At 28.2% G+C, this 13,702-nt stretch overlaps 3 protein-coding genes across 3 annotated transcripts; 1 reads left to right on the top strand and 2 right to left on the bottom strand.

Moving 5' to 3' along the window:
- Positions 1–7,357: 7,357 nt before the first annotated feature.
- F9C07_2104977 (uncharacterized protein) lies at positions 7,358–7,735 on the bottom strand (the record flags this gene model as incomplete). Its single annotated transcript, XM_071508984.1, has 1 exon — positions 7,358–7,735. The coding sequence occupies one exon, from the start codon at positions 7,733–7,735 to the stop codon at positions 7,358–7,360; it is 378 nt and encodes a 125-aa protein (XP_071365078.1).
- A 3,683-nt stretch (positions 7,736–11,418) lies between these two features.
- F9C07_2231002 (uncharacterized protein) lies at positions 11,419–11,998 on the top strand (the record flags this gene model as incomplete). Its single annotated transcript, XM_041285371.1, has 3 exons — positions 11,419–11,434; positions 11,497–11,801; positions 11,864–11,998. The coding sequence occupies 3 exons, from the start codon at positions 11,419–11,421 to the stop codon at positions 11,996–11,998; spliced, it is 456 nt and encodes a 151-aa protein (XP_041144738.1).
- Positions 11,999–12,456: 458 nt separating this feature from the next.
- F9C07_2151418 (uncharacterized protein) lies at positions 12,457–13,527 on the bottom strand. Its single transcript, XM_071509234.1, has one exon. It carries the CDS (start codon positions 13,294–13,296, stop codon positions 12,646–12,648), a length of 651 nt encoding a protein of 216 aa, XP_071365077.1. The 5' UTR covers positions 13,297–13,527; the 3' UTR covers positions 12,457–12,645.
- Between the last annotated feature and the right edge of the window lie 175 nt (positions 13,528–13,702).

The raw sequence follows: 13,702 nt of genomic DNA, 5'->3' as shown, positions 1-13,702 counted from the left end.
TATATTAATAAATCTAGTCATTTGATCTAGATTCTTTATTTAATAGATATTTAATAATTAATTTTTAAAATCGATTATTTTTTTATGATTTTTCTGATAATATACAATGATTATATTATCTATATATATTATTAGAATTAAATGATTATTTGAATATAGGCAGGGGTCCTCAGGAATAGGGTTAAGCCCTAGGGTTTCTAAGATTTGCTTTATTTCTTTCTACTATAAAAATAGTGACTGCCTTAGACTATATAAGGCTCTATTTAATTTTAGGGCTTTATTTTTAGGCCTATATCCAGGCGGCTGAGAAATATATATAGTTTTATTAATATGGCTATTTAAAAATGTATTTACTGTATCTAATTGGATAGTCTCTAGGTTAAAAGCGGCAATTAGGGCTAAAATAGTTCTAAAGATTCTAGAAGCTAGGGTTAGAGCCCTAGTTTTTAGCTAATCAGGAGGCTGCAGATCGCCCCTGACGCAGATCCTTGTTTTAAAATCTAGTAGAAAACTACTAGAATTGTATTTATATTTAAATATTTATTTTAGTGGCAGTATTTTGAATCGATTTTAATTAATTTTTTTAATTGATATAGGGATCCATATATTTATTTGAATAAGCTGTTTATATTCCTTTTCTACAGCCAATAGCTATTTAGACCTAAATTCAAATTTAAGTATTTCGGACCAATTAATTGGTTCTGGAGGTAGGTTATTTTTAGAATGCCTTTTATTAGGGCTTTTGTCTGAATTTACTCTAATTTTTGATGAAAAGACATATAAAAATGGCTCTAAATCAGTCTTTTTTATTAAAAAATTCCTAGAAACCTGCTGAGGTCTAGGGTTTGGGTTATCAGGTGACTCAGATCTAGGCCTTTTTAGGCCTAGTTCTAAAGATTCTGATCTATAGAAATCTGCTTTATTGAAATTTCTATTATTAATTAGAACTATTAGTGTAGGGGCCCTAGATGAGTCCCTAATTATAGAGGTAGATAACCTAGTAGACATTTTACTAGGTCCTCTAGAACTAGGCGAAGGGTCTCTAGTAGGCGGTGTAGATGGTAGATTATCTAGAATTTTATTATCTTGATTATTTTCATTTTCATAATCTAGATCTAGATCATTATCTAGATCTAAATCGTCTGATTGATCATATAAAGTAGGGTCTTGCTCTACTAGATCTAAAATTAGATCTAGTTCTTTCTAATTTAGGGTTTTAGATAGATCTTGCTCTAATTCGTCATATAGATTTTTTATATAACTATCTGAATCTTAGCCATATATATAAGATTCATCAAAAATATAATCTCTTGTAGATATGATCTTTTTCTGCTGAGGAAGCTATATTTACTATATATTTAGGGCTATATACCCTACTAGATAGCCAATTAAAGCCCTGGGTTTGAGCTTATCTAATCTAGCTATCTTAGTAATCTGTGTGTAAGCCCTAGAACCATATCTTTTTAGATTAGAAAAGTCAGGTTTCGGTTCTATATAACTAGGGCCATTTTTTAGAGCTTTATATAGAACTTTATGCGGCGATTTCCATTGAATAGATCTAGTAGATGATTAATTTAATATATATATCGCTGAATTGGCTGCCTCAGGCCATAGAAAAATTGGAATGTCTGAATTAGCCAATAATAGGCGGGTTTTTGAGATAATTAGGGCTTTAGTTCTTTTTGAATAAGGGTTTTATTTAGGTTGCTCTATAGGGCTGGTAATTATTTCAATTCCTAGGCCTTTGCAAAATTTATAGAAATTAACTAGATTTCTATTATTATCTGAATAGAATCTTTTAGATCTAGAGCTATAGAAATTTTTGATAAAATTAATTATTTTAATCAGCGAATTAGAAATTTCTAATTTAGATTTTAGGGTTTGCCCTAAATAAAATTTTGAATAGGGGCAATATATATGGTTTATATATTATATTCTATTTAGGCCCTTTTTTATATAAATCAGGTCCTAATGTAGGGTTTTGAATGGGATTTGCTCTATATTAATTGGCCATCTAGATATCTGTCTTTTTGAATTAGATATCTGATATATAGGGTAAAGTTGAAATTTATTTTTTTTAGGATTTAATATTCTAGTATTTAGACTTGATTTAGTTAGGTAACTTAGGGCTTCTTTATCTAGATACCCTAATCTTTGGTGCTATAAAAAGGATGATATCTGAGAAATTTTTGGAATTTTTGAATATACTGCCATGGTCATTTTTATTGAATTAGGGCTAGATGATCTAGACCCTATATTGGTTCTAGGTAGGTAATCTACTATAGAATCTATGGTTTCTTTCTATAAATTAGGGCTCAAGTATTTAAGCTCTATATCTAGATTTCTATCTAGATATTCAATAAAAGTGTCAGAGGAATATCTACTAGTCAGGGTAGAGGACCTGTCAACTAGATAAGGATACGTGGACGAAGCACTAGGCAGTAGATACTAGAGACAGAAGACTGATTCTTAATTTTCTATTAATAACTCCAGTATTAATTTATAGTCGAGGACCTCTAAGATTCTCTATATATAATAATTAATTCTTCTAACAGGGCTACTATATATTATTAGAAAGATAATAGATATAGATACTAAAAATATTGTTTAGCCATCGAAATATTTATATATTTAAAATAGAATATATTATATAGTTATCTTATATAATTATTATTATTTCTATAATAATTATATTTTTTTTTTCTAGACTAACTGTCTCTAGATAGCAATTAATATATTGTTTATATTAAGTAATTAATGTCTTAAAAGCGCGTTGGATATTTTATATAAAAATATTAATTCCACGTAAATTATTATTAAGTAAATAATAGTTATCCACGATAATAATATTAATATTAATAAAATATTAGATAAGCTTTTTTCTACTATTTCTATATTTTATTTTTCTTTATTCTATAATATCTTTTCTACGTATTATAAGCCTTTTTTTTTTTTATATTTTAAATCTAGTTACTTCTTTACGTTTTTTTATTAATATTATTATATCTCGCTATAAAAAAATTATCAATATTTTAGTTATTTTCTCTATTTTATAGTATCTATATTATTTAAGAACTACTATTAAAAATAGAGAGCGCGGAGAGAATAAATTATTTATAATTAATTATAAATTTAATAGTATAGCGTTAATATTATATAGATAATATAGTAGCTAAAATACTAATTATAACTAGATATATTTCTTTATCTAGTATACTACTTATTACTAATTTATAAAGACTTTTTAAAATATACTAGATAATATATATAATTTATATTATATACTAAAATAAATAAAAACTATTTTCTAGAATAAGAATAAAAAATAAATTATATTTAGCTTAGAGATATAGAAATTAGTTATTTAAGTTTATATTATATTATACTATATTTTTAATAAAATAAAGTTAATTTATTAAAAGAAATTTTATTTAACTATTAAAAAAACTAAAAAGCTTAAAATATATATTAATAAGTTAATTTAGAACTTTTTTTTTAATAATTCTATAATAAATTATTATTAATTATTATAAGAGTATAAGCCGTTATATTAATACTTTTAAATAATAGTTAAATTTACTATTTTTTTAAAATAATATAAGAGCTTATAGACAATATATAAAAGATTATTAATTTTAGTTTAAAAAATTTAACGCTAGTTATATATTTTAATAGATAGCTATTTAAAATTTTATCTATTATATAAAATAAGTAGTTTATAAATATTTTAATTAGAAAAATATAGAGAGAGATTAGTAAAAATATTAAAATACTATATTTAATATTTTTTCTATTATTTTTATAGTAATTTAATATAATAATTAATTAATATTTTAGCACTTTTATCTTTCTATTTTAATAGTAATTCTAGAATAGATTAGTAGACTTTTTATATTTTAATTAATAATAAAATTTTTTAGCGCGTGTAGAGTTAATATATTTTTTTATAATTATTATTTATTTATTAAATATTTACTATAGCTATATTAATATCGCGTTGATTTTTAAATATATTATTAATTTTTTTATTTAAAATTATAGATTTTTTCTTTTATATTTACTATATTTTTTTTAGAAATCTATTAATTATATTTTAATAGCTATTTTATCTATTTTACTAAATATTGGGTTTCTTTCTTAAAGATTTACTTTTTTTTAATTTCTTTTATTTTTTATTTATTATTATTATTAAAATTGAGTATTAATAATAGATTAATATTATTTTAATAATATAGCGTCTATAGTTCTAGTAATAAGATATAGAATATATTATAAATTTAATTATATTTATTAAATAAATTAAGTCGATATATTTATTTTTCTATAGTATTTAGTATTTAAAATAGTTTAATATATTTTAGTACTAGTTTCTAAACTAAGACTTTTAATTTAATATTTTAAGTTAATAACTATATAAGATTATCTTATTTAAATAATTTTATTTAATAATATTTATTAAAATATTTTTTTTAAGATTCTATTATATTTTACTAGTATTCTATTAAATTTTTATAAATTTTTATTAATTTTTTAATGCGGTATTATATTACTAGAATCTTCTTTAAAAAAGTATTATTCTTAATATATAATTAGAAATTTAGTAAATAGTTAAGTAGAACTTAAAATAGTAATAGTTTAGTAGTTATATTTTAAATATTATTATATATAAATTCTATTATTAAAAATAGATTTAGCTAATTTATTTACTTTTTATTAGTAAAATATCTAAAATAATATTTTAATATTTAGTTTATATATTTCGTTTAACTATTAATTTATAGATAGAATACTATTAATAATCTAAATTTTATATAGCTAAAATAATAAAGATTTAACTAGAATTTACTAGTAAAGATTAGTTCTCTATTAGATATAATACTATTTAGTAGTCTAAATTATAATTCTATATAATTATAAAATAATTTAGCAAGTTTTACTATATTAATTATTATTAAAATAAAAAAGAATAATAACTATTTAAAAAATTAATTAACTACTATTTATATTAAATTAATAATTTTATTTTTAAATATTGTTTCTAGTAACTCTATTATAAAGTCTATTAATAGTTCTATAAAAAGTTTAAATAGAATTAATAGTAATTCTAAAGTTCTATAAAAATAATATTTTAGAGCTACTATTTCTTAATATACTAGATATCCCACTATATAATCTATAATATTTTATTAAAGATTTATTTAATAAAACTTATATTTAAATAGAATTTCTATACAATTTTTTTTAAAATAGTCTATAAAAGAATTATTATAATATAGATTAATTAAAATCTATTATAAATTTTTTCTTAAAAAAATATACAGTTAATTTTTAAATTTAACTAGTCTATTAAAGACAACGCTCTAATCCTTATTTTTTATAAATCTTTACTCTATAGTGGCCTTTTACTATTAAATCTTTAGATCTTTAGACTATATCTACTTTATAAGATCTTTTAAATTTTCTTAGATCTTAGTAATATATATTTTCTTAAAGATATAAGTATATTGTACTTGAGATCTAGAAATAAATTAATCTTGATTTAACTTTTTCTAGATAGCCTAGTCAACTATTTCTATATTAACTCTATAATCTCGAGAGCTTATTACTATATAGATATTAAGCTTAGAACTCTTCTATAAAAACGTCTTACTAGGTTTAAACTGGATTTTCTTTTATAATAAATCTTTAATCTATAAGAATTCTACACTAGTAAATCGCTGTATAAATAATAATATTAACTCTATATCTAGAGTATATTCCAAGATTTTCTCTAATTTCTAGAAAGATCTATTAGCCGGGTTTAATTTTCTAGTCCAATATTTAATTATAAAATTAAAGGAGATTAAAAATATAAGCCATCGCGCTTGACGTCTATTTAGCTTAATTTATTTTATAAAGGCCTATAAATTTAAATAGTTAATAAAAACTTCAATAGTATATACTAAATCTTTAAGATATTATCGCTAATACTTAAACGAATAGACAATAGCGTATAGTTCTTAGTCGGGGGTGCTATAATTCAACTCCGCTCCGCTGAATTTTCGTGACCAGATCGCTACAAGATGGTAGGCTCCATTTTCGTCTGGGGTTCTTGGGGGTGAAGAAATATCTCCGTCAGATGATCGGGATGATAATGCCAACGACATCCTTAGGTAGTTGAAAAGAAGAATCAGAATTGTCAGAGGAATATCTACTAGTCAGGGTAGAGGACCTGTCAACTAGATAAGGATACGTGGGCAAAGCACTAGGCAGTAGATACTAGAGACAGAAGACTGATTCTTAATTTTCTACTAATAACTCCAGTATTAATTTATAGCCAAGAATCCCTAAGATTCTCTGTATACAATGATCAATCCTCCTAACAGGGCCACTATACATCATTAGAAAGATGACGGATATAGACACCGAAGACGCCATTCGGCCACCGGGATGTCTATACACCTGGGACAGGGTATACTGTACAGTCACCTTGTATGATTATTATCATTTCTATGACAAAAAGTGGTAGGTGCCTGATTATCTAAATAAAAACTTTTAAAATTATGCTCTAAATGATCATTTTTACCTATTTCAGATTTATTAGCCTGAGGAGCCTTAGGGCCCTCAGGGGGTCTAGAGGCCTGAGGGTCCCTAGAATTATTTTTATATAGATTATTTGGTCCTCCTGATGGGTAGTTCTTCCTATATAGTTCGGGTGCCTTAGGGCAGTTAGATACCCTAGGCGAATCGGGGTTCCTAGGCGAATCAGGCCTAGGTAAATTGTTATTTCTAGGGAAATCGGCTCTAGAAGGATTGGGCCTAGGGGGGTCTGCCCTAGGTATATTAGATGTCTTAATAGGCTCAAAATCACTAGGATCTATAGAGGTCCTAGATATATATGATTTAATCGATGAATTAGGACTTTTTAAGTTATATAATTAATTAGGTAATGTCTATTTGATTAGAGAGATGTCTTCCTAATTATTTACGTGATATATAGGTCTATTATCTAGGGTTTCAAGCCTTGAAGCCCTAGAATTATAGAATAGACTATTCTTTCTATTTTTCGAGGTAGAAATTATATTTAAATAGAAGTTAGGTATGTAGGCGTAATTTAGAAGCTTAAAATTAATTATTTTTTTATAGGAATAGTAGGCTCTATGAAAATAGTACTATATTCTAGGATTTTAGTATTGGTGTTTTCTATATAGATTTTAGTAGATTTAGACCTAAAATCTATAAATTTACTAAAATTATTGTAAATATGACTATTGGAGGCGGTGTTATATATCTATAGATCTTTAAAATTTAATTCTAGAGATCTAAATAGTAGGGTGATTTAATTGGTTAAGGTAGTGGTTAGGGTTACCAATCCTTGTTATCTTGAATTAGTCTTTTTGAATTTTTTAATAGCTGAATCATAGGCAGTTTTAAATCTAGGATTTAGGCAGGCTGATTCAAATCGATTTAGGGTCTTTGGGTTAGGTGACCAGCCACTAGGCCTAATAGAATCATTAATATAAGGGTATCTATTGAATAGATGATCTTCTCTATCTGGATTAGATAAGTAGGGGCAAAGCCATTTTCTAGAAGTAGGACTTCTAGAATTTTGCTCTATCTGACTATTTTGATTGGTTGAATTGATAGGGCTAGAATTAGATAAGCCCTGTAGGGTTGCGGCAGCGATTTTAGATCTAGGATTCCTAGGCTGATTTGATTGATTTAGTCTAGTATAATCTCTAAATCGCTTAGTCATCTTGTAGAAAGGCGGTATAATATTATTATTTTTAGATTTTTTAAGCAATTTATCTTGCTATAGGGCTGAAAAGATAGATAAGATACTAAAAATCAATTCTAGGAAGTTAAATAAAGGCCGTATAGGGTTCTAAATCTTAAAGATTTCTAGGCCTAGGGCTTTGATATATAGATTTTTCTATGCTAATATATGGGATTCTATAGAATTGGTAGGTGGAGCTCTAAGTCTAGTATATCATTTAATTAGATCCTATTTTCTAGATTTATTAGTAGAGGCCAATTTAGTAGATAAGATCCTTAGAATCTGATAGAGTGATTTGGTTGATAGGGTTGTCTGTCTATTATTATATAATATTAAATTGATAATGACTAATAATAGGGTTGAAACCCCGGTTAAAATCACCTGATATTCCTTAGCCCTAGCTTTAAAGTCCCTAATAGAATCTCTATAAAGCTTTTGATTCGATGGTTTTAGATTAATTAGGGTTCTAGCCCCAGATTAAATATTGTTAGGGCTAGGTCTCGTAGGGTGGTGAGGTAGGGCTGGTTCTTTAGGTAAACTGGGGTCTATATAGTCCTAGATCCCTTTGGCCTTAGCTATTAATCTAATATATCGGCTCTATTGAAGCCAGTCATTTGGCTGACTAAGTTGAATAGAGGCCTTTAATTCGGTTGATATGGTCACGTGGTTCTATATATATATAGACTATATAGATCTATATATATATAGGTCAGATTGATAATTAATAGATAGAATAGATTAATATTAATAAGATAGATTATAAAAATCGATATAGAAATCGATATAAGAATCTAATATGTTCAATCAATATATAAGATAATAGACTTATATATATATATATTATATATATATATAAGGTTGATTAATATAGAAAGATAAAGGCGTTATTGATTTAAGGTTTCAGGTAGGGCTGAACCAGGCTCATAACTGTCAGCTGCCCTAATCCTAAAGCGGAATAGTCTTAGGGCTAGCTAGAATGAATAGAAAAGCTGAATAGAATAAATAAATTGAATGACTAAATCACAGAGGAAAGCTAGGGTTGACTGAGTAGTAATCCTAGATTAGGTAGGTAGGTAGGGCTTAGGCAATCTAAGCCCTAGATTAGATAATAAAGATAGGTAACTAGGGCTAAGGTAGTTAAAGCTCTAGGTTAGGTATGAATAGAAGAGATTAAAAGAATGAATTAATATCTGGTAGTTAGATAGTTGGATGATGATCTGCTTGAAAAAATTGACTTAATTTAGTAGAGGATTGAGTGGCTTTTTATATTGAATTGGGCTCGCTTAGGCTTACTAAATTAGAAATTCGCTTAATATTTCCTAATTTAGTACTTGTCTAATATTTCTTAATTAGGATATAGTCGCTTAATATTGTCTAGTTAGGATTTTTTTATCTAATTTCTTCTAGATAGGTAATATTCTAGAAGGATTCTAGACTATTTAAGAAAATTTCCTAAATAGGAAATATATCTCTGACAATAAGTTATTTTTATTATAGCTAAATAACTAAAAATAGATTATTTCTATAGAATATATTAATTTTAATAAATAGACTTTATTTCTTTATATTATATTTAAAAATAAAATATATATAAAAATTTAGTATAACAATTAAAAAATTTTATTTAAATAAAGAATTAAGATTAATTCTAATAATTAAATAAATAATAAAATAAATCTATATTAATTATAGAATTATTTTATATTAATTACTATAGACTAATCTACTAAATAATATTAATTATTTACTTTAAATAATTATAATAGTTATCTAATATTTTAATTTAATTAAATATATTTAAAAAATAATATTATATTAATCTATATATCTATATATATTTTTTATAGATTTTAATTATTTAATATTATTATTTTTTTATCTTTAAAATATATATATAATAGTCTTATTAAATCTAAAATATATTATAAATTTTATTATATTAATAAATTTAATTTTTTAAATATTTATTGTAATAGTGGTTGTCTTAGACAACTAGATCCCGCGTAAGCAAGCTACTAGAGGACTGCTAATTTATATAATATATAAATATATTTATATTAAAATTATATAGAGAATTTTAATTTTTAAATAATTTATTTTATTATACTAGATATAAAAATTACTATATAATTCTAAATAATTTTAAATCTTTTAATACTATATTTCTAAAGTCTATTAACTAATCATATACTGTAGATCTACTGCTAATAGATAGTAATACACTAGTAGAGTACTTATATTTATTCTAAAATTTATATATAGATATTTACTAGAAATAATATTTATAATATTTTTAAAGCTATTAGTCTAGTTTCTTTAAATTCTAAATCTATTTTATTTTAGTTAATAGTTTAGTTTAATATATCTATATTTTTAAATAGTAAATTAAATAGTTAAGATAGTTTAGTGTCTAAAACGTCTTATATAGTTAAATAATTAAAAAAATTAGAATTTATATTTAAAAAATTATTTAAAAATTAGTTTTACAGTTCTAATTTATCTATTAATATCTATTTAAATTAAATAATTAAAGGCGCTAAATAAGCTATAAATAATATAAAACTTTATATAAAAAGTAATTTAAAAAGTAAAAATACTCTATTAAATAGATTAGTTTTAAAAAAATATATTAATATTTAATATCTAAATCTATATAAAGTATAGAGCTTAGATAGATAAAGCTATTTAAATAGATAGAACTTAGTATATTAAATTAGAATCTAGATATGTATTTTCTAGATATTCTAGATATAATATATAGAACTATAAAATTATAAACTATCTAAATTAATAAAATTACTTATTTTTCTATATAAATATAAATTAATAATATTTTAATTAATTTTAATTTTAGTATAGCGGTGTGGTGGCCCGCTTGATTATATAGCCTGCTTGTTTGTGGGTTACGTTAAATAGTTCATGATTATTAATAATTGACAGGTTCTTTGAATTCAAGAAACATACAGAGTATCTATGGAAGTATTCCATGTCTGTGTCTAATAGGTTATAGGTGAGTGAGCATCTCCACTTCCGTCAGCCTAGACCTCCTACTGTACTTTACATAGCCTGAAACCAAATGCCAATATTGACAGGATGTATTCTAACCAATTCAATAAAAAGCATTATTTTATAATACAGTCACATAGTCAAAGGAATATCCAGCAATGGAACTCTCACCTTAGTGTATCTTGTTCAAAATAGCCCAAGCTTAGGTCACTTTGAATTTTGAAAGCGTTCTAGAACTACTAATCTGTCGGCTGACGTCATGGTGTTAGCCCCTCCCCCACTTTAACACAACTGTAGTAGTATTTACTTACCCTAAAGTACTACTAGTGGTAGTAACTAGTAGTACCCGCCGATTCAGCATCGTCGGGTCATTGGCCCGCCAAACTATGAGCCATTGAATCCAAGTTCTTCCTATGTCCTTGGATCATGACGACGTCACCTAACGCCTTGTCTTTCCCTTGCACTAAGTGACGGCAACAACATGTGACCTGTTTCCTGAGCTTTAGAAAAGGCCCGTCCTGTTCCACAAACCAACTTGTTCAAAAGAACACTCAGATTTGATTGAGTTTTACTATCAGCTCAGATCGCCTCCAACATCAATCAGACCTTTATTTGATTTCGACTGTAGACTAGGCTCCTACTCGCACTTTGACACCATGACGACTCTTCACTGTGAGTATTGATGACCATCGTCTCTTATTCTCTACTGTTGAATGCTAACCGACAATCACTAGATTTACCTCCGGTGAAGCCCTCTGCTATTGCTCTGGGCACGTTTTTCACACACACCGCGTCCTTGGGAATACTGGCTCCTGTCTTCGGTGACACTTACCATCGTGCGCAGGCAGCCAACACGAAAGAGGAATTCATCAAGTCCAAAGAGGCTGCCGGGGCTGCCGCAGCCTGGGGAAGCTCTTTGGTCGGTAGTGCCATGCAAACTTATGGAGTGGCTGCTCTGATTAACGCAACCGGGACGCTGAGTTACAAGGGCGCGGCGTATCTGGGAAGTCTGATTTTCATGGCTAGCTCTGCACCAAGTGTATGTGTTAATTATAGTCTTGGTTCACAAAGAAGGATTGCTGTGCTGACATCAGTTGATAGTTCATCAGCCAAATTTTTACCGAGAAGCGGCCTCTGGATACAGTTGCTGTAGGTGCAGTGAGCCGAGTCTTCGAGACAGTCGGGCTTAGTTTATTCCTTACTTGGTGGGGTACGCGTACGAATCCTTTCGATTAAGTATACCTCTGTTATGCTTTGAATATGATATTTGCTTGAGAGGCTATCCAACTTTGTGGACACGGTTCATAGGCGTGCTCAGTACATGTTCTGGTGCTCATGCTGTAATGTGGAAGAAAAGGTACATGGAACCAAGTAATTTCAAACTACAAAGGACGATGAAAAGATTGCAATGGGATCCATAGCTTGAAGAATCTAAGATATTCTAAAGACCGGGACGAAGTAATCTTGAGGTACCTGGTACTGCGAAATTACACTTCTTAGTCTGGCTACTAAGTAACTAATAGTTTCCTGTATCCCCTCCACCTAGCAGTTCGTTGCCTCCTAATATTATGCAAATATACATATATCCGACGCCCAGAAAAATAGAAACAAATACTCTCAGAAGCGCGGACCATTAGCGTTTCCTGCTTACGGAGTCTCATATAAATTTTTCTGCCCCAAGTACGTTGTGAGATAAAAATAAAAAATAAAAAATAAAAAATAAAAAATAAAAAATAAAAAATATTATAATAATATGATGAAATTGAATAGCAGTAAGTGGGATGGAGTGTGGAAGGTAAAGAAGAATGCGATATATTCAATCTCTAACTCGAATGCATCATCAAACAAATGTGCGGCAGGGATATCTTTTCCAGGTGATTAGTTTAGGACACATTACGAGGAAACAGGTCAACGTACGCATTGGGGTAGCCATGGTCATGATCAAGCTGATACTTGGAACCTGACGGGTTCATATTGCAAGGCTTCGGCGGCAAACCATTGGCCTTTAAGACACCCTGAATGCCCTTCTTATCCTTCTCAAAAAGGCCAGCCAGACCGCGTTCTTCTCCCTGCTGCTTGATAGAGATAAGTTGCTTTTCTCCTGCTTCACCAATCTGTAGAATATCATCCTTTGGTGCTGCCTGGCTGCCTACGGTGAGAAGACCGACAGAATCTGCTTGGCTCACAGTGCTAAGCTTAGGGTAACTCCTCCGAATATCACGCTTCCAATAAGGGTTGTCGGCAATATCACCAGCCGGAACGGTAACCGGATCGTCATAGGAAAGAGGAGGGAGAGCTCCGGGGGTCGGTAGACGATATTGGGCGTTCAATGGAACACCTGTTGAGCGATTGGGATCAATCGAAAGAAAGCGGCGAACACGCTCCCAGATGCCGGTGGATTGAAGTGTGTATTTCTGGCGGGAATGGAACTTTAGATAATACCCCGATCTGGAATGTATATTAGAGCTCTTTACCTTATGAACAGCGATGACATTCGATGCGGACTTTGCCGCCTTGAGAATCTCGCGAGCCATAATAAAATGCACTCTGTGCTAAATGAATTAGTTTGAAGAACTTCTCAGAATAGGTAATCAATGAGGTAGGATAGGGGGAAAAGAAACAGGACATTGCTGTTTTGCTGCTTTATACCTTTTCCAAGATAGAAATAGAATCTGGATGAATTGAGTCAATTGTCGTCCTGTGGTGAAATCAAGCTGTCGGGCTAGAAACGTCGCCGTGAACGGAACAACTGTATTTCCGCCAACTGTTGAAGTACGGCTGAGCCAATGGCGCGAGGGCTATTGCTGAGTATAACGTGAATACGGAGAGTACTATAGATGTAAATCAAACAATGATCATGAGAACAAAGTTCAGGGAACATTGCTTAGAAATGACTAAACTTAGAAAAGAGTAAAAGAAAGAGGCATTGTAAGAGTGATT

The sequence above is a fragment of the Aspergillus flavus genome, chromosome 3 (assembly GCF_009017415.1).
Source record: "Aspergillus flavus chromosome 3, complete sequence".
In the NCBI taxonomy this organism is placed as follows: domain Eukaryota; kingdom Fungi; phylum Ascomycota; class Eurotiomycetes; order Eurotiales; family Aspergillaceae; genus Aspergillus; species Aspergillus flavus.
This window is presented reverse-complemented; position numbering and strand designations above follow the sequence as displayed.